This window comes from Anomalospiza imberbis, chromosome 2 (genome assembly GCF_031753505.1).
Source record: "Anomalospiza imberbis isolate Cuckoo-Finch-1a 21T00152 chromosome 2, ASM3175350v1, whole genome shotgun sequence".
Lineage (NCBI taxonomy): Eukaryota > Metazoa > Chordata > Aves > Passeriformes > Viduidae > Anomalospiza > Anomalospiza imberbis.
In genome coordinates, this window is record NC_089682.1 from 58,678,711 (window position 1) to 58,700,575 (window position 21,865).

The 21,865-nt window shown below is 38.9% G+C and overlaps 1 protein-coding gene across 3 annotated transcripts in view; it reads left to right on the plus strand.

Annotated features, from left to right (window-relative positions):
* Positions 1–2,306: 2,306 nt before the first annotated feature.
* The window catches only part of SACS (sacsin molecular chaperone), a 55,238-nt gene continuing 35,679 nt past the window's right edge, over positions 2,307–21,865 (plus strand). The window contains exons 1-2 of one of the 3 annotated variants that reach the window (XM_068181281.1): positions 2,307–2,533; positions 17,921–18,452. In XM_068181281.1, the coding sequence (XP_068037382.1) occupies positions 18,430–18,452 (23 nt within the window). In that variant the 5' untranslated portion in view covers positions 2,307–2,533; positions 17,921–18,429. Of the gene's footprint in view, positions 2,534–17,862; positions 18,453–21,865 lie in introns of those variants that run through there. The other 2 variants (XM_068181280.1, XM_068181282.1) reach the window with 2 other exon arrangements.

A 21,865-nucleotide genomic window follows, 5' to 3' on the forward strand; every position in this document is an offset into this window, starting at 1 on the left:
TAATTTTACTTGATTTTCACAGCTGGGATGCTGAATACATTAATCAAATACTTATTTTTGCCTCTGTTTTAAAATGTCCCTGGAGGGGAAATTTGCCCTTCACCTGCTTCCCATGTGGGAAGCCCAGCTGCTTTTTCAGGCTCAGTTTTCAGACACAGGGCTGCCCTCAGCTGACATTCTTCTATAAGAAGATTGCTAATAATGCTAGTCGTTCATAAGCTATTTTCACTCTAGGAATGGAATTTCAAAGGAGGGCTCTTTATGTCTGCTGCTGAAAAAGGATTTGAGCACTTTGTGAGAGAGTGCTTTTAAAGCATTTTTTATTTCAGTGTCCTCTCCCCCATTGCCTTCTATCCTTGAGATGCTTCCTGTGTCATTTGTGGCTTCATTCCCACCCCCCTATACGGATTTTTTCCTGCATTCAGAATGTGACATTGATAAACAGGGCTGATGCCATGCTACTGGCCTATGTGGCCAGCATGGCCACGGGCAGCTGCAGCCGATACATGTGCCCTTCTCAGAAGGTCATTCTCAGAGTGCCACTGCATTGGGGCCAATCCTTGTGGCAGTGAAACTTAGGAGCAACATGACAGCTGTGTGAGATCATTGTGCTGCAGGAGCTTATCCAGAGGGGCAGTGTTTTGGAGACTGGCACTATGTGTTTTCCTGACTAAACAGTCTGCTTTGCCTGGTTACAATGTCCTTTTGTTTACTTGAACTCAGACAGGATTTCTTACTGTTTCTGTGGTTAAAGCTGAGATGTGATGACCAGAAAAATGTGTTTTCCTTGATCTCTATGCAACAAAAAGCAATATTGTAGAGACAGCGTTATTGCTTACTTCCGCTCAGTTCCTCTTGACATTTCACGATCAGGATTCCAAATATAAGGATGTTGTCTTCTTCTGGTAAATTGCTTCTGATAACACAAATAATTTCACTCACTATCAGATGTACTTTAATATGGAACAGACTTCTTTTCCTTGGAGAAGTAATATTTTCTTTTATGCAATGTAGCAGTAGCCTCTTAGTATTTGCAATGTTATTTTAACCTTCAACATGACAGAAGCCAGCCTCAGATCCCTGGCAGGAAAATAGGTTTTTCTAACCAAAAGCAGCAGAGGTGTAGTAAAGTCCAGGAGTTGTCTAAGGAGGAGTCCTCTGTATGTACAAAGCTGAATTAGTACTCTGTGTTTGTTTTTTCTCCCTCTGCTGACATTACCCTGTAGAGCAGCTATTTCTAGTCCATCACCTATGTGTCTCAGGACTGCAGAGGGAAAAGAGAGCTCCAGACTCAGGAGAAATCCCTAATCTCATCCTTTCAGCCAGTCCTGAAGCTCTTGTGAAGTGCTGTGTTAGTCCAGCATTTTAAATGAAGACTGCCAGGTTGGAATGATATGTTTCTGCCAGTAGGCTACTGGATCAACGGGAGGGACAGCATTCTACACTTGCATGTGGAATTCAAAGAAACACAACTGGCAAGATTAGAAGGGGTCTCAAAGGGAAGGTTTCTTGGTTTTCCTGGAGAGCAACCTGACAAGTTAACATGAATGACCAAGGGGAGAGAATGAAAATCTCAGAAGCGCCTTAAATGCTGAGATCTGCTTTATGCAGTTGGTCACATGAATAGGAATATGAATGTAAAATAAATAAGGAGATGAGTTTAAAAATGTGGAAGTGCTAATAGCTACCTGTGCCAGCTTAAAAAATTAAACCAAGCTTGGGATGCTACTGGTAGCCCACAGACCTCTGACTTTTGATGTAATCAGCACCAACAAAATTAATTTAACGAAGTTCTAAAGAGTGTGAGCATACTATGTTAGCAAAACAGAGGCAGAACAGTAAAGATATTTGCTAAAACTGCTATACAGACAGAAGTTTTAACAGACGACTTCTTCAAATTGTGAACATTTAAATGTAAACATTCTTTGATGCAGAAAGAGAGTTGAAGGGTGAAATAATTAAGCAGAAACCTATTGTTTCTATTGTATAAGCTGAAAAAAATTTAGAAAGTGAAGAAATAAAGCAGCAAAATGTCAAGAAAAATTTGAATTAAAGAGAACCAATCACAAAATTTGATCTGTTACAAGAAACAGTTCAAATACATGTTATGCCTCGAGTAACATCTCTTAAAATTATATTATTTTGGTCTTCTGTCTTGGTATCCTTCCACATCTGTTTGACTGGCCCATGCCTGGAGCTTGTATTGTGCTCTTGAAACCTGAGGTTAGTCAGGACCATATCTCTTTAAAAAAAACCCACACAGACAAAGAAAGAAAAAACCCAGGCTGGGAAGGGGGAGCTAAAGCCTCTGCTGCATTGGGCTGTTTGGATACATCGGCTGCAGTAGTGGTCACGCATCCTTCCGCAGCCTGCTGATTTTGCAAAAGAGGGGGCAAAGGATCGTTTTGCAGTCCAGATGCAGCCAAACACAAGCAATCAATGGAAGGAATTGCACAATGAGCAGGCAAGCATGGGGAAGCAGCTTACAAAGAAATAGTTAGATGCCAAGCTTTGTCCCGGCTGATGCCGCGATGTAAGTACGAGCTCAACAGCAGATCCTGTGGTTACTGCAGTTGTTTGTGGGAGATGTTTTATGGGTGTCCTAATGCTTTTAGCACTTACAACTGGAGAAAGCATTAACTGTGACTCGTTTCATAGTGTATTTAAGCAAATAACTGTATTGTCTCTTGTCTCTACAGGATTTTTGAGTGACTCACAGGCTGCAGTGCGTTGGTAGGGTGGGTGAAAGTAGGACTGTGCACATGAGCTTATTCTCCTTTCCTGATGGCTTATCTGGTCTCTGCTCTATAGCTGTGCTAGCAGATTGCTGCAGCACCACCCTCCCTGTGCAAAGGCCTCTTGCTGAATTTCAGCTCTGCCTTCAAGCACAGGGATGCACAATGCATTTTTTCACACTCTCTAGAATGATTTGTTATACAAACTTACTTCATGCCAAGTGCTTTATTTTAATTTTTTTTCTCGTGTATGCAGCTGTAGAAAGCTTATGAAATTTCAATGGCTTCATGTGTTACTATCAGGAGACTAGTTCTTAACATAGCTTTCCCAAAGAGACTGCCAAGTATGATTTATTACTCGAAGGAATGTACATTTTCCTATCTTTGGGCTGTTGCTAGCTGAAGTAGATATATATATTTTTAAATGTAAGCCTTTTTCTTACATAAATCCAGTCTTTTCTCTTTGGCAAATGACTTGCTGCTTTTTATTCTGCATATGCCCTAATGATCTAGCAATGATCTAGCTTCAAGAGAAAAAACAGAGCTAGGGCAAGTTTACTGCACTGCATTTCTCAGCAATTTTTTTGGTAATCAGACAAAATTTTTTATTGTAGCTAAAACTACACCTACCAGCAGAGTGAAAAAAATGCAAGTAGTGAGTATTTCTTCGTTATTTCATGAGAATATTAATTTTGCTTTTATCTGTCTAAGTACTGCATAAAGCTGTGGTGATTTGCTCTAAGACAGAGAATATAATCTATCTATTTGATGTCCTTTGTGGTTGCACCTTGGTGCTTAATGTAGCTCCTGCAGAAACCGCTGGGAGACCTTCCTCGGTGTCGCGGAGGTGACAGCGGGGTAATGGTGACAAGCAGTCTGTGTCTGTGTGGGCCTGTTAAGGAGGGTGGGCAATTGCTGCAAGGAGGAGCCTTCTTTTGTGCATCTCTTTTGGGACCTGGCAGAGCTCAGCTCCTGATGCTGAGGGCTGAAGGTAATGCACTTCTGCCCCATCACATTGATCTCCTTGGTGGGGATGTAAAGCAGATCTTCTCCCACACCAAGGAACCCACAGGGAAGTTTTTACCATCATTGCTTTGGAAGTTGCCCTCACCTTGTGTTCCCAGAGGTATGTATTCTCCATCAGATGTCTAATTGCAAAACAACTTCTTATTTCTTGCTATCAGAAACTGAATTATAAGAAGCTAAATTTATACTTTAATGAGCTTATAGCAAATTGCTGTTACCTAGGGAGTGCTCTGGCAGTGGTTGTGAATGCTGAGGCTTGGTATTGTCAGTGTTCATCCTTGTTCCTTCCTCCCCTGTGTTAGGATTGTCACCCTCTCAACACTGAGCAGAATTTCTGGTTGGAGACGGGGTTTCCAAAGATTAAGAAAGTAATCATTAGCAAGAATACAAAAACATTAAAAGTGTCTCAGTCCCACATAGCAAAGGTCTATTCACCTACTGAAAATGTGCAGGACTATTGGATAAAATAGTTTTACAGGCTGCTTACTGTTGTGTAAAGACAGTGGGAAATATTCAGCTCCTGTGTACTTCCATTGTTTTCAGCAGAAGTACACTGGGGTGAATTTGGTGTTTCTGGGGCCAACTCAAAAGCCTTTTGTTTCTCTGTCCTTCTTTCTTGATTGTTTTCCTGTGTCTTAGATGTGATTTTTTTTTATGATCTCCAAGGCAACAGGCACAGATTTATAAAGTATAATACAAAGGACCTAAGATGCTCAGGTTTGGACTGTATTTTCTTTCCATTAATGGAAGCACAGCAGCACTTCCAGAAAAAAACTGATATATCACATATCTAAAACTAGCCCATGGTCACTGACTTCAAATTTTTGGGCGCCCTTGGATCCTACTCTCAAAAGCAGAGTTTCTAAAATACTGTATTAGTTTTTATGTTAAAATATACAAAAGTGTGGGCTTTGTAAGGCAAAAGAGCATTTTATTGAAGAGTTTCAAGTGTGTAGTTACTCAGTATGTATGAACCCTTGGAATAACACACAGAATTGAAAACACCCATGTCAGATTTTGAAATATTTGATCTTTTGGAAGATTTAGTCTCTTTGAAAAAAGGTGTTAATTCACTCAGCAATATTTTTTGTTTTACACACAATTATTCAGCAATTATTTCTGCCTCAGCTATGAAATATAACAACTCACACAATTATTTGGTACAGTAGGTTGACATTTTTTTTCTAAGTGTGTATTTAATGGATATAATTGCACTTTAGCAGTATTGAGTTAAATCTATAAATGGATGATGTAGTTAATTAGCATTTTTTGTCTTCTTTTTGATCAGCTTAGGAGAAGATTGTCATTGTTTGGAACCTTTAGCAAGCTGTTAGTTGTGATGGAAGTACACCAGAACTGTGACAAAGTAAGGTTTCACATTGTCTGTGAAGACCTACATGTGTTTATGTGCAAAAAAAAGGTGCAGCTATGAAGATCAGATAGAAATAAATAAGGCTTAGTTGTCTTCCCTAAAATTACCTGTAGAAACTCTCCACCCAGGTGAAACCAAAATAAGGCATTATTTCTGATAGGTAATGGTTACACTCATGACAGGATGGGGCAGGTGTTTTGATCTCCTTTGGTGACCTCACAGGAAGGCATGATTGTGCCTCAGGCCCCTCTCAGTGGTGAGGTTTGGTTTCTCTTTTCTACAGGAGAATGTTACAGCTGGCTGCATATACCAATCACCACCTATTTCAGATATGGCAGCTGGTGGAAAATAGCAAAGGTCAGAGCTTTAGCACTCTGGTCTGCCATGAGGAAAGAAACAATAGTGTTAGTATTTAAATTGCTGTTTTGCCTGGGATAGAGTTAATTTTCTTCCTGGCAGCTGGCACAGTGCTGTGTTTTGGATTTAGTATGAGAGTGATGTTGATAACACACTAATGTAGTTGTTGCTAAGTAGTGCCTGCTCTAAATCAAGGACATTTCACTTTCCCTTGCTCTGCCAACAAGGAGGTACACTGGAAGCTGAGAGGCAGCACAGCAAGGACGGCTAAGCCCAACTAGCCAAAAGGGTATTCCATACCATAGAATGTCATGTGCAGAATATAAGCTGGTGGGAGGGGCTGGGCTTTGGTCAGCAACTGTGTGGTGCATCACTTGTTTCACTTGGGTTTCTGTCTCTCTTTTTCTTGTATTCCTTTGCATGAAAATTATTATTATTATTATTATTGTTTAATTACATTTTTTAACCTATTCTCATCTCAACCAATGGGTTTCACCTTCTTTTTGATTCTCTTCCTCATCCTGCTGGGGGAAGATGGGTGAGCAAAGCATCTGAGTGGTGCTTAGCTGCTGTCTGGAATTAAACCACAAGAGAGTTTTAGCTTTGGTGAAGCAAAAGGATCAGACTGCACTTTTTTTTTCATTTTAGGACAGGCTGATTTACTTATCTCTTTGTTAGTTATATATGGTGCAATGTGGAGCTTTGTAGAGGTAACAGCAATGTTATTGTCTGATTTTAAATGATGTAAGCTGAGATCTTGGGGAATGTTATAGTTGCTTCAGAGTGGTCTGATGTGCTTTACAAGAAAACACCAGCTGTTGCCGAATCCTGTCCCATAAAATCATTCACACTATGAAAGAAATTACTAATGTCAGATGTCTGGAGACCTGCTGGGAGAGAAGGCAAACTTCAGTATTGCGCCCTCGATCCTTGTTTGTGCTACCTGCACTTTCCCTATAAAATGCCTCCTGTAAACCTTCCCCTTCCTTCTCAAATTTCTTTCTCCATATTGTTCTTTTTCTCCATGCCAGGACAATTCCTACACAAATCACCACTTCTAACCAGCTGCCATGATGTTTTTTTGTAATAGCAGTGCCAGTCCCATCCTGCCGTAATTCTCTGGCAGCACCTTGCATTTCTCCTACTCTCCAGGCCACAGACACACTGCTAAATAAGAGGTAGGGAACTAAATACTGGTCAAGTCCTTAGCTCTCTGTGCTCAGAGGTGCAGCCAAGCTCCTGTCTGCATGTTCTTAACCAGGCTCTCTGTCTAATCTCTCTGTCTCTCCATGGGTAAGGATGATTTTTGCACTATAGAGTGATGTAGAGCCTCATTCCAGGTGCCAGCATTTTTAAGCTCACTACCTTCATGCTTATATCGGACTGGTGTTGGAAATGCTTCCCTGGATCTTGGCATTGGCTTGTACTTCCCCACCTTGTGCCAGTTAGAATCTCAGCCTAACACCGTTGACCCATCACAGTAAAGTAGACTTAAGAGCTGAAGAACTTAAATTGTTTAAATAGATTTCTGGTTTGTTTTGGTTACTCCTGCTTTGTTTACTCTCTTTGACTCATGCTTGTTGTTTGATGTTTATACAATATACATATATGGACACAGGGACATCCCTCAAACAGCAGTAGTGTTGTGGAAAGCTCATCCCTTTGGGACATACACAATTATATACAATAATCTGTTTAGTTGTGTAGGTTAGCAAGCCCTTCCTTACCACAGAAAAATGGATCATTAGATATGAGATTTTTCATATCTTCTGTGACAGATCCATAAAAATGGATTTATTGCCGTTTCTCATTAGCTGTGACAAGGATGATGTCAGATAAGTTGTGCATGCCCTGTCTTATGAATAATAAATGAGAACGACCCTGTCTCCTCTTCAGCTGATGGATTAATGTTACAACTGGATGGAAAAGCCACCAGCTTAATTTGTGGAACATAATGGAGCAACAAAATTGCTTAGAATCCCTTAAGTGTATTTATCCCAGGGTCTCCCGCCTGACCCTTTATCTTGATCTTCGACATCTCTCTCATCATGTTGTAAAATCCAAGTAGCAATGAAGTCTTACTGTTTTCTAAAAAAATGCCAAAAATAATAGAACAAATTGCAGTGTTTTTTTGGGCAACCTAAACTCTATAATATAAAAATCTTCTACATACCCTTTCAGCATGGCTTCATTTATTAATTATTAGCATAGCAACTGCAATATAAGTGTACTTCTCATTTCTTTCTTTTTATTGTAGTGTTTGCAGAGAGAGCTTTGTTGTTATAAGCTCATCATTAATCATAATTTTCACTAATAAGGTGCAGTTTAATCAAGTAGTTCAAAACACTCTGCATACACTCATGAATGCAGCTTTATTTATTTATGCAGCACTTGATGCTTAACATAGCTCTCTATGAATAATGTCATAGCTGTTTGATGTGTTGAAAAGTCCATGTTCCAGCCCTCAGTCATTTTCTTTCAGTGTTAGGCCACCTTTTTAGTACTTTTGATTGGGGGGAAGAAAAAAGAGTATTAAAAGAAAAAAGAGTATTAAAATGTCCCTCTAGAAAGTACTGTGTGGAATTGGGTATGTTGTGAAGCAATGGAAGAGAAGGACATGATGTCAAGTCATGGACACAGGAAATCTTGGCAGAGTTTTAAGGATGTTTTCCAATAACAGTTGCTGCCGTGAATGGCACCTGCTACATAAACAGGTGACATTTCAGGGCTTTTCACACTTGGCAGCATCTGTAAACTATTTGGATAGTCTCAGCTTTTAAAATATTTCCTCTGCGCTGTCTTGGTATGCTGTATCAAGCCAGATCTGTGTTCATCTCCTTGCTGCTGCAACATTTGGCATTCCTAGTTGAAAGTTTTCAGCATAATGTGTCCCAGTGTAGAGAAAAGCTCCCCCCACTTATTAAGTAGAAATTAATACAGATGGATTCCCTGCTTAAAAGCATACTAGTCATAGACAGAAAGTGCCATGCCATTTGTCATCAATTGTGTCTGACAAATGACACAGAGAAAAAGCCACTTCTGATCATGTCTGTCAAACCCTATCCATACTTGTACAAGTACATCGTGATCATAAAAATATCTTCCTGATTTTTTTATTTACACTTTGGAGGAAATGAAGAGAAGAAGGATTTTTTTATTAACATCAGTAACTAAAAAAAGAAAAAACAGCCCTGCAACAAACACCTCAGAAGTATTTCTCTTGGTCTAAATACTCTTTGCCAGGTATATGAACAGAACTCATCAGAGCTGATGCCACTCTTGTGTCTGTTTCCCTGTCCTTGGCAGGGAAATTTGTCTGGTTGCCATGTGGAATTGTTTTGGAGAAAGAATATAGCCTGCAAAATATTCCCCACTTCCTACTCATGGACCTGCCTCTCTCCTTAACACCAGTCATGGACACATGCAGGGTTAAGTCTGTGCTAGGAACAATGTAACCATCACCATTTTCGGTGTTTCGACCTAAAACAAACCCTGTTTCTTCAAAGTTCCTACAAATCTCTCAAGACCACTGGGATGTCATAAGGGGCACAGAGACCTGGGAGCAGAACTACCCACTGGCTGCATGGCCCAGATCTAGCCTGGTTCTGACCTTGGGCATTGTGTCTATGATATGCCAGTTTCTGCACCCAGGACCAAGTAATGCCAGGCACATGCCCAAGCCCTGAGAGGAGCGGCTGGAGAGCAGCCCAGGAGGGAGGGATCTGGGGTTCATGGTAGGCAGCAGCTCAGTGGGAGTCAGCAGTGAGCCCTGGCAGCCAGCAGGGCAAACCCCCTCCCAGGGTGCATCAAACAGCATCACCAGCTGGGCAAAAAAGGGAATATTGATACACTTTTCCATAGGTCAGGATCAGCCTGATCCAAAGTAATGTTTTGTTTTCTCTCCTCTCTGCACAGGTCTGGTCTATTTGTTCAGGTGGCTGTGATGTGTCTGTAGATTCCGAATTATGTGATTTCTTCTAATAGCTGCAGATTGGGGGCCTTTATTCTAGATTTGATACTACAGTGCTACTGTATCAAAAAAACAATTGCTACAAAATATTTTGCTCCCTAGCCTTAGTCAGAGAGTCCTGTGTTAAGTCTGGGTGCAAGGCAAAACTGATGTGATTTGTTCTTCTACCTTTAGCTGAACAGTCTTGTGGTATGCTCGGGTACAAGCAAGCAGAACAAAATCACCAACATCAACACTGAAATTCTCTGCCAGCTGACTAAACAACAGTGAGTTTCTGTTTCAGGAGAGCACACTAAGGCATTTTGTTCTTAATGTATCCATTAATTTTTGGTTTATAGCCTACATTTAGCAGATCTGAGATGCACGAGTGCACTACTCACGATGCACAAAGGATCTGTAACTGCCCAGAATACTTTTTCCCAGTATATAGTACTTATCTCTGATTCATTAAAAATATTTCCTACAAAAATGGTAATTTCAGAAATGAACTAATTACTTCCAATTAGAGTGAATTAACTTTAATTCCTACCTCAGGGAATTTCAGTTTCCGCATCTTTTTTCCTATTAGCCATATCAACTTGGCTCCCATGTTGAATGCGAAAAATATCAGGGAATGCTACTTGCCTTTGCTGCCTTGCTCTATAATAGTTTGTGAATGAGGCTTTCTAAGTAAAAAGGCTATATCTCAAATTGTACTCAGAAATCCTTTGGAAGCTATTGCAGGGTAGGAAATGCATTGTTCAGTGAACATCTGTCCTGATGAGATGAATCAGAGCTCAGTTTCGTGAGATGTATTTATGTCAGCAATACACGTTTGTCTCACCTGGAGATCCCTCATACTGGGGCTGTCTGCATCTCTCATCCCACCCGAAGGAGAGACTGACTTGGCAGGCTCATGATATCATCAAGATTACCTCATCATAAGCTTTCCAGTAACCCAATGTGAAGAAAGGCTCTTCACAAGAATAATTGAGGGCAGAAGTATTAGAAGATTCGCCTTATTAAATGCTCCCTTGAGATTTGTTAATATTTTCCCCTCCATGAAAGTATTGGGAATATACTGTAACTGTAGACTTGAAATTCTCTCGTTGCGCTTTTGACTGTCAGATGCAGATTTCTGAGTTGTAGTCTAAGAATTTCCATCTAACTCAAACTTTAACGAATGAGATATTGCAAAACACATTCATACAATCAATCAATAAATGAATCAATCACATTTATGTATATCTGATACAGCTTAGTGCTTTGTGGCTATAAATCTCCCCTGAATTCAAATAACTGTAAACAAAAGGAGGAACTTCCATATAATAATAGATACAGAAAATTCAACTAAAAACACAACTACTCTTATCATCAGGCATACTTACTTCTTGGCTATCTGTGCTGCAAAGTGACCAAAGGGGAAGATGCTAGGCCAGAGAAAAGCAGTGAGGCCACCTATCACATTGATAGCATTCAGGGAACTTTAATGCCTAAGGCAAACTTCAATTAATTTTCTTCATTGAAGATAATTTTTTTCAAGATCTGAACCCATCTACTTTTCATTGAAATGTTGAAGTTAGATCAGTAACAGTGTTTGGACATAGCTAAACCCTTCACTCAAGGGTAAAAACAAAAATAATTTTAGACATAATGTGTGAAAGGATAACTTTCCATATATGTGTATTACTTGTTATAATTACTTGGAGTTTGACTTACTCAGTAAGAACATTTCCTAAGTGTATTTTTTTCTGCTTTAAACACTTGAATGTAAACAAAGAGCTATTTGTGTACCTCTAAACCAACTAAATCAAGTATTCTTATTTGGTATAGTTCAGTATACCTAAGCCTGAACCACCTGTTAGCTTATAGTGCAGGATGCAATGCATATGGAATTTGGATACCAAGATTGGGTATTCAGCATTTAGTGCATAACTGACCTTATAGTATATAATATTCTAAGTTCATTTTTGGAATAAGTTCAGTTACTGTTTCAATTTAAGTGTTTATCTGCAAAGCATACTTCAGATGCACTCTGAGACTTCATCTATCTGTCATAATGGTTTTCTGTGTACAGCACAGTACAGTGCCCTTAAATAACCAAGAAGGGTGTTTGGTTTTCCTGATATTTCAGCCACTAGTAATGTTGCAAAACAATAATTAAGGTGTGAATTTTCTTGGTTACTCTTGAAGAAAAGTGCTTGAAGGAGATTTATTTTAGCTAAATCCAAACAAAATTTATATTAAAAAAAAAAAAGAGAGAAGGAAATCTGCAAAAGTACTCAGTTCCCTTCCTTCCTGTGGAATTGTATTTTCAGCGCACTTGACCAACTACTTTTCCTTTCAGCCCTGTATCACTTACAGAGACTGAGTTCAACAAAAACTATGCAATTAATCTGAAATTTTAGTATTTTTTGTATAAAGGCTCAGTTCTTATCTTGTTCTTCACCTGGTTTCTCATCAAGGATTTTGAGACTGACACCCTGCTGATAGAAAATTCATAAACTCTTGCACTGGCCAGTCTCCACAGAACAGTGTGTTGCTGTGGTGGATGGTCCAGACAGTTTCAGACACTAGAAATTAGTGTTCAGCTCAGACTTAGTATACCCTGCATTAGAGCAAGAAAAGCTTATCTATTAAGCTGTGTATCTCTAAAAGCATCATACTCTGCAGTCAAGCCATAATTCATACGCTATTTTTTCCTCAGCTTAATAGCCCATTGTTCATATCTTTGTGACTGCAATGCTCTTTAGGCTTCTGTATTATGGTTCATAGGCAGTGTCAGTTTCCCATTTCATTGGAAAGCCCATTAAAAGATTCTGAACCGACACTAAGCACAAATCGTTCTCCTTCTGCTTGTCCTTTTTTTTGTGGCAACCGTTGCTTTAAATTTCAGAGAAAAGGTCTTAAAATCTCCACATTTCTGGAGAACAGCAGTGAGGTCTTAAACACATGACTCTTTCTCCATGTTTTGTGGGGTTTTTAAAAGACTTTTCCTCCAGCTGCTATGCATTGTTGAGAAATCACTTTGAGACATTGTCATTTGGTATCTGAGTTTACTTCATCAGGATTTGATGAAAGGATTCTTTATGCATAATTCAACCACATAGTCCCAGATGGTTACTGTGAGGTCAAACTTATTCCAAGTCTGAATCAAACATAATGTTCCAAATAATTTTTAGAGTTTTGCTGATGTTGCATGTAATCATACTTCTTGAGTCACCTTTTCCATAAGTGAAGTATGGCAGGTCTTGTGTTAAGCACATTTACATTTTAAGAATTGTGTTGCTTTTGTTCCTCTAAGAAAGAAACAGTTAAAGTTGGTATGAGACCTATCTTTTGTTTCAGTTAATTTGTTCTTTTATGTCTGACACAAATTTCCTCAGCTCCATGGCTTAAGATAATGTTCAGCTGATGTATCCAGGCAGCACTGAGCCGTGAAGAGATACTGGAATAATCTTGAGAACAACAGGGCTGTCAGCTCTGCTTGCTGCAGCGCTGGATTGCTAGTGGCTGCTCTGTTTGCTCAGGCAGCTCTGAAATATTTTCCAGTATGTGCTGCAAATGCATCCACACCAGAACTACTACTTACCTTTATGCCTTCACTGATTGCTGCTGGAGGCTGTCTTCTTTCCTTTAATAATAAAGAAGTTTTCACAATGAATAAATTTCAGTGATGGTCAGATGACTGCCATGCTGTGAGGCAAAGAGCAGGACAGGGTCTTCACTCATCTTGAGAGAGCTAGAAAACCTTGCTGAAAGTCACAGAATAACAGAATGTGCTGGGTTGGAAGGGACCTTTAAGATCATCCAGTTCCAACCCCCTGCCATGGTCAGGGACACCTTCCACTAGACTAAGTTGCTTAGAACCCCATCCAATTTTGCCTTGAAGGCATCCAGAGATGGAGAATCCACAGTTTCCCTGGGCAGCCTGTTTCTGTGCCTCACCACCCTCACAGTAAAGAAATCTCTTCAGAAGTTCTTATCTAAAGCTACCCTTCAGTTTGAATCCATTCCCTCTTGTCCTGTCTCTACAGGCTCTTGTAAAAGCCTCTTTCGACCTTTCTTATAGGCTTCCTTCAGGCCACTATTAGGGCACCATGAAGCCTTCCCTCTTTCAGGCTGAGCAATCCCAATTCTCTCAGCCTTTCCTTGTAGGGAGGTGCACCATCCCTCTAATCATCTTGATGGCCTCCTCTGTACTCGCTCCAGCAGGTCCCTGTCCTCCCTGTGCTGGGACCCCAGAGCTGATGCAGCCCTGCAGGTGGGGGCTGAGCAGAGCAGAGGGGCAGAATCCCCTCCCTGGCCCTGCTGCCCACCAGTGGATGCAGCCCAGGACACCACTGGCTTTCTGGGCTGTGAGAGCTCATTGACAGCTCATGGCCGTCCTAAGAGGAATAACTGCTGGTCTTCATGGTGCTGGTGTGACCTTGGAAAGGGTAGGCACTAGCAATACTTGCTTGTGCAAGTATTGCACTGACTGCTGCATTTGTTCTGATTTTCATCTCTTAAATATTTTTATCCTTGTATGTATGTTTGTGGTGTTTAATCAAAAAGCAACAATGCCTACTGTGCAAATGCATCAAAATCATTATACTCTAGAAAAAGAATCACTGTTACAGCTGCAATCACTCTCTTCTCTATATAAAAGTCAACAAGGATACAGCATTTTTATTGATTTTAGTATGAATACCATTAATGATACAGAATTTGTAGCATTAATATTATCAAATCTACAATTATTATTAAAATACTGGCATTTCGGAATGTTTTCAGTGTATTTTTATCTTAAAATTCTACATGATAAAGAATGAAAGCTCCTGTAATTCATAACAATATAAATGCAGAGCCATATATTTTATTGATGGCACTGATTTCTATCTGCTGATGGTGTGGACTACTCATTTCAGTTGAAGTTGCTTCACCAAAACTGTCTAGGCAATTAAAATACTAAGGACATATCTACTTTATTTCCAGCTTTTATAGCTTGCTGTCACATTATTGTATTTCACTTTATCAGGTCTGTCTCAAATTTCTGCAGAACAGGTATCTCTGAGAAGCAAGTCTTTACATTTGTGTGGTACCTGCAGTTGTGTGATGGCCTTGAATTTATTTTGATAGAAATGCATTTTGAACTCAGCTAGTATAAATTGTGTGTTGACAGGAACAATTTGTGCTTTTAGCCTAAAACATATATTAAGCATTAGCTACTGCAGTACTTCGTCCACAGATTTCCTACTCATAACTTTGGATAGTGTTCAGTAATTCTGATGGTTCTTGTATTTTTGTTCCCATGCTGCTGGATGGACTTAACAATTCTGATTTAGGCATTATCATTGCAGAAAGAAACTGTATTTCATTTAGACTGATCCTAATATTAATTAGGATGGAGAAGGAATGAACAGATAGATTACCAGACAACCACTAATGGTTTTTAAAACAAACATTTCTGTAGCAGTATATACATATATATATATATGTATACATACATATATACAAACATATATATATATCCACCTACCTGGTTTGCAGGCAAAATTAGCTATTTGTATAGCTATACCTGTGGTTCCTACCTACAACTAATCACAGACATCCACAAAGTTGATAGTTTTTGCACTTTGACTGCTAAACTTCCTCCCCCAAAATTCAATTAAAGACACACGTAAAATCCTCCAGCAAGAGTGTTTTATCCTGAAAGGTAATAAATTTCACAGCAGAAAATTGGCATAGGCATTGATTGTAACTGGCTTTTTTTTTCCTCCAGGAGAGATTTATGGTTGGCTATAGCAATAAATTCAATTAGAGAATGTTCTCAGATGCTGCAGCTCAGTATCATATAAAAATATAAGGTAACCTGTATGACCAGCTCATGCACTAGGGAACTGTAAGGTCAGTAAGTTAAGTGTGCCAGGATAAATCTGTATCTGGTATCTGAAAGCCAAGTTGGCTCTCTTTCTTTCTATGGGAGACAACATAGACATGACTATGTTGAAATCTTTCTAGGATTGTAATGTGATCTGGTACCAAACTTTTGGTCACATCTCTGCTGGCAAGACCAAGCACCTTTGAGGACTGTTGGAATTATTTGCTGGGGTAGAGATGTCAATTGACACTGTGCTAGAACATGCTTTTCTGCTAGGCAAAGTATTTATTTTATCAATTACTTTAGGCTGTTTTTAGGTAATTTGGACCTCTCAATTTTCTGAACAAGGTGTCATTGTCAAAAATCTTAGAAGATATTTTTGTTTTCCTAGCATGTGTCAGTACCAAGAAAAGTAACATATCAAGGGGGCGACATAATAAAGGACAATCTTTGAGAGACCAAGTCTAGAAATAGAATGGAGTCTGAGAAAGTGTGTCACTCACTAATTATGCAGAGGCTGTCTCCTAAAGTCATAATTAGCTTTCTATAACTTTCTATTTTAACGTATTTTTCCTTTATCGTTCCTCAAGGCAATTAAAGCTGCTCAAATAACTTGAAATACTTTACATGTGTGATTTTTCTAATGGCATTTTACAGGAACTGGTATAAGCTACCCTTATCTTCCAGCCATGGCTGCACACACAGTGCCTGGGCCTCTTTAGCCTGGCTTTCCACTGTAGCCAAAAATCCTTCCCTTAGCACTCCCCTCCAACTGCAACCCATTATGCAGCCGGGCTGCAATAGTTTTGCTCTCTTTGAAATCATTCACATCTGGGAGAATGGGGCTGGGTTTGCAAAGCCCTTTGCTTCAGTCTTTATTACTTATGTATGACTTAAAGGTGGATTTTCCTTTGATTATAAGGTAGATATACATCTCAACATCCACAGAAAGAAAAATTCATATTGAAGCCATTTAATAACATATTATGCTAACTTAAATTCTTCATAATGTTTGTCACAGTAAACATGCATTCAGGATTCATACATTTTGACATTTTTTTTACTGAGTAGGTAAAATCCTTAAGTATTAAAAAAAACCATTATTCAAGCCACAGATTCTACTTCCCTTTCTTTCATGCCATTTGTATTCCAGGATCATGCTTACATCTAATTCATCTTCTGCAATTTAGCCACAGTTGTTTTCCTTTCTGGGTCAGGAAGGAATGTCTGTGCATTGCTGTTTGAAGAGGGACATATTCAACTGCACATTATGAAAAGACTTGCCAACACTGTCAGAGGCTCAGAGAAAGATTTACATTTGCACAGATGCAGAACAATAATGGAACACCACTGTCAGTACTCCCAGCTCTCTTAAACTTATCTTCATTGGGTAATAACTTAATATTGAAGTATATTGTTTCCTGCAGCTTGACAGCACACATCTTGCCTCACTTGTACACTGTTCTGGTGCTACAGAAATTCAGTGGAAATAGTTCCCAAAGGTAGCATAGGGTAGATGTTGACCTATACACTTTGGGACTGGGGATTAGCTGGCAAGAGTTTGAATCCTCCCAGTGGAAAGTCATTGCAAGCTAGTTGCCCTAGCTGCAAGCCATTTGAATAGGAGGGCAAAATCCTTCTCCATGAATGCTCTGCCCAGCCTGTTACTTTTCTTGATGGCATAGTTTTATATCCAGACTGTAATACCTAGCATAGAGGAATATTATCCTGGAACAGTTGCCAGTTGTACTGGTTTTGGCTGTTAATTTTGATAGTTAATTTTCTTCCAGCAGCTGGTACAGAACTGTGGTTTTGAATTTAGTACGAGAATAATGTTGATAACTTGCTGATGTTGCCATTGTTGCTCAGTAGTGCTTATTTTAAATTGGGGTTTTTCACTATTCTGTGCTTTGACAGCAAGGAGGTGCAAAAGAAACTGGGAGGGAACAGGGCCAGGACAGCTAAGCACAAAGGGGCTGAAAGGATGTTCCAGACTGTAGAATGTCAGGCTGACTATATAAACTGGGATGTATTGGCCATGAGGGATGGATCTCTGCTCAGAGATGGGCTGGGCATTGGTCAGTGGGTGGTAAGCAATTGTTTTGTGCATCACTTTTCTTTCTTGGGTATTATTTCTGTCTCTCTTTTTGTTGTATTTCTTTGCATTACCATTACTTCATTCTTATTAATATTAATTATAATAATATTTTCAATTATTAAGCTGCTCTTATCTCAACCCACAGATTTTACCTTTTTCCCTGGTTCTGCTCCCCATCCCACTGGGGAGCGAGTGAGCAGCTGCTGGGTGCTTAGTTGCCAGCTGGTATTAAACCATGACACCCATTCAGTCAGCATACTCACAGCTCTGCCTGTTTGTCACCATGCTGACTGTATGGTATTAAACTGGAGGAGAAGCAAGAAACCTCACTGCTCTGTGTCAGCTCTCCCTCCGTGTGCCTACAAGCAACAGACAAGGCAGTTTATAATTAGCATCATGACTCACTCCATACTGGTAACTGCAACTATGCCCTCAAAGGAAATGGCTTTTTCATACTCTTTGGTTCAATGCTGTTCTGAATTAATGGCCCTCCCTTTTTCCCTTGTGTCCCTTCTTCCAGAACTCCTGAACTGATATTAAGAACTATCTTCTAGCAGGTGTGATGGAGAAGACATGTCAGACTTTGGGCTTCACTGACACTCTTCCAATTGTGCCTGCTTCCAGAAAAAAAAGGAAGACAAAGCAGAAACAGCAGCTTCCAGAATTCCATGCCTTTTCTAGAAGATAAATAGAAATCAATTGCATGAGAATATAGCCTGAATTCCGGCTATATTAAAGAAACTGAACAAGACCTCCTTGCTTTCTGAGATCTGTTCTTGATTATAAGAGAACGAACTTCTGTGAACAATTAAGCAAGTGACTTTAAAAGAAAACTGGAGAAGTAGCAAATGGTGATGCACAGAGACATCTTGGGGAGAAAAGGGATGTAGTGAATACACCGTATGCTTGGGCTTTCTGGTGTCCACTGAAGAGACGACAAGCAAAAAGGATTAAAAAATAACTTTCTAATTTATAAATCCAATATCTGCTTCATGTTCCTATCAAGAAGATATCAAAGAAAAAGAGACAATGGAGATCAAGGATAAGAACAGGTAAAAAACCACCAACCAAGCAAAAAAAATCTCCTGAAAAAATTTACTCTTAGGCTGGCATGTTCTTGCTCAAACATCCATGGTCAGTAATTTAAAGAAGTCTGAAACTTGGCTAGTGTTTGTACAAAATTGCTATGTTTAAAGGTGAAATTAATTTCTTAAATTACAAAATATTATATAGGTGCTAGGTTCTGCTGTATTTACTTATGAATTGTCTCCATGAAATTTATGAGAATTGCATGAAAAAATTCCTGTGATTAAAGGGTTCATAGTCTAACTTTAAATTTACAGTTTCCATTCACTATAGCACTTTTTGTAAAGAAGTGAAAGTTTCCTTCCTGTGCTTGCCTAACTCTGAATTCAACGTATTGTTTCACTGCAATGAATGTGTGATCTTGTTAACAGCTAAAATGCAAAGTAAGTTCTTTGTGTCAATGGTGTCTAAACAAAGCTAATAAGTGTTTACTTGTTGTAAGTTACAAAACATAAAGTTTTAATTAGAAATGTTCTTATTTGCTGTCAGTGGGCCTTCAGGAAGAAGACAGCTTCTGCTCTCAGCCTTGCAATCTGCAGAATCCCCCTTGATGTGCAGTTCTTTAATGTACAGCCTCTGCTTTTTCCTGTGTGTTAAGAAGGTGGGCTTTGCATGGTGTTAGACCATGATTGTTAGCAACAGCTGACTACTCTTTCAGGGTCTGTTCCACTGGCTCCCTGGGTAATTCTGTGAAAATTCATGGAAGTTATATATTTCCATTGCCAGGTGACTGTGGGATAGAAATTTTGGGGGTTTGAATCGCTCTCTTTTTTTTTGTAGGTTAGTTAACTAGTCCCTTCTAATGTAAATCTTATACATCTGGACATCTCTGATGATTTTTTCACTTCTCTGTGTTTACCCAGAAGAGGATGACCTGTGTGCTTTCTACCCCTTTTCCTCCCTTCCTCTTACTAGCCTTACATGTGACTCATGTTTCTTCTTTTGTGCCACCTGTCCTTCTGTTTTCTGAAGCATAAATTGTAGTTTGTATTTCTCTATGGAATTGTGCTATGAGTGAGACAGAACTGATACAGAGGTGGAAAAGAGCTAGGATTATCTGGAAGGATATTGCTGGATATCATCCACTATCTGATGAAGAGACAATTGCAGAAGTGCTTGAAGTTGTGTTTTTTCACAATTATTAAAACTACTTGTCTTGTGTTTCCCTCTATTTTATATTCTAGTTTTCTCAAAATACAAAGGACTCTGTTGACTGGTGTCTAGAAAATGGTATGAAACTTTGCAGCATGATTAGATGTAGTATTCAGCAAAAATAGGGATCAGTAAATACCACAGAAAATGTTTAATGCATGTGTAATCTGGACCATTTTAGTTACAGAGTTGATTTTCCTCAGTGGTAAGATAGTAGGTTCATTATCTCTGAAATCAAAATAGGAAAAACGTCTTAAGGTAGTATGTGAAAACCTCAGCTTTGATAATCTGATGAATCTGTGTCCCAAACAGAGGAAAGAAACCTAGCCCTGCATTAATGAATGTGTTTAGGAGCCTACATGAGGTCCTGAAATCAATTTACAAATTTAGGCTCTGCTCTTTTGATGTTTCAAGGTTAAAGTGGATGTTCTGAATCTGGCCGTTTTATTGGCACCAAAGGCCAAAAGAAAATACCACCAGTAATTTAACATATTGCTCATTAAAAAATGTATGCCAACAGCAGCTCTTGCAACACTGTAGTCCCTCCTATTGCAATCCCTAAAGAGCAATTGAGGAGTTTATTTTTATCATTTGGTTTAATCTTTTACATAATTTGAAATGTCAAATATTTTGTAGTATTTTGTTATTTCTACCATCTGGAATCGAAAACTGTGATTCTCAGCAATTCAAATTTGTAGAGTAACGGTTACTGTTCTATAGTTGAGTTGTCTCCTCAAGGACTTAGCTTAAAGTAGTATTTTCTTAAAGGTGGATCAAAGAAGAAATTTGACATCAGCATTTGAGATTTGGAAAACTTGTAATTTATTTCTGCCTTCTTCTTTGCTCCTTATTTGCAAAGAATAAACTGAAACAACTTGTATAGGTTTTTAAACTAGTGCCATCAAGGAACTCACTTGAACACTAAAGTAAATCACAGAGAGATCAAAATCATTAGAAGAAAATAAGTGTCTGTTTCTGGTCTCTGTGCCCTTAAAGGTTTTGCTCATTTTTGCTATTCAAAAGTATCCTGTTCTGTTGATATTTGACTTTCAGAAACACGTCAGTTTGAAAAAGGAATAAGATAATACTTCAGTTCTTCAATGTTTGACTAAGCTATGATCATGTAGATATTTTGCTTAGAAACTGCTAATAACGGTTTCACATATGGGTGCAAAGTAGGAGTATTTCTTTAAACTCACTGCACCAATCTAAAATAAATAGTTGCATCAAAATATCAAATTTAATAGATATGAGGAAAAATGAGACATTTGTTTGAATCAAACACTTCACATGCCATAGTTTGGGGATTTTTCTGCCATTTGTACTAGATAGAACTCTAGCTGGAGAAAAATTAGATGTTTTCTGTTAGTGGAGCTATTCAAATGAAACAGAAACTGTACAGTAAGGGGTGGCTTGCCAATGACTAGCACATGTGTCATCAACAAATGGTAGGCTTATTCTCAAACTTCTTGAAAAGGCATTAGTAAGCAAGGGTATAGCAAGCTCCTGGCAGTGACTATAGACCAGTGCAATCTGCAATGTCTGACTGCTGGGAAATACATACAGTGCAATGTTTAAAACATCTGTTGGTAACTTTTAAGGAGTTGATTTAAGAATGAAGGTCAGTGCTTGCTGTGTCATAGAAAGCTTTGCTGTAAGTTTGGTGTGCACTGTCTCAAACCCAGATGAAGTTGTTGAGTCATTGCTCCTTGCCTGCCAGCACTGCAGAATGTTACCTGCTGTGCTGGAGGCCACTGTGCTGCAGCGGTTTTCCTCTGGCAGGAGTGACCTAGTTATGTCTGTTTCTTATCATACCATACACCCCTTTTGTAGACTCCATTCCATCTTTTTAATCACACTGACAGGATGGAAGGGACGTCCATCAATTTTTTCTGCTACTGCAGTCTTATTTTAAATAATTGGAAATATGAGATAATTCTGCAATGCAGAATTTTCTGTCTTCAAGGAAATCTTACTTTGAAAATGGCCTTCATTTTATAAAAATAATGTTGCAGAGACTGTTACAATTTTATTTATTACATGTCCCTTCTTGTATAGCTTATATGACTTCATTCTGAACCAAATATAATTTATTTATAGCCACAGGAGAATTTTCCATATGTATTTTTAAATCTAAGTGCTGTTCTCCTTGGAAAAGTGGTTATAAAATTTTTAGAATAGGAAATTCTATATGTAATACTAAAAATCTCTCAAATCAGACCCAACC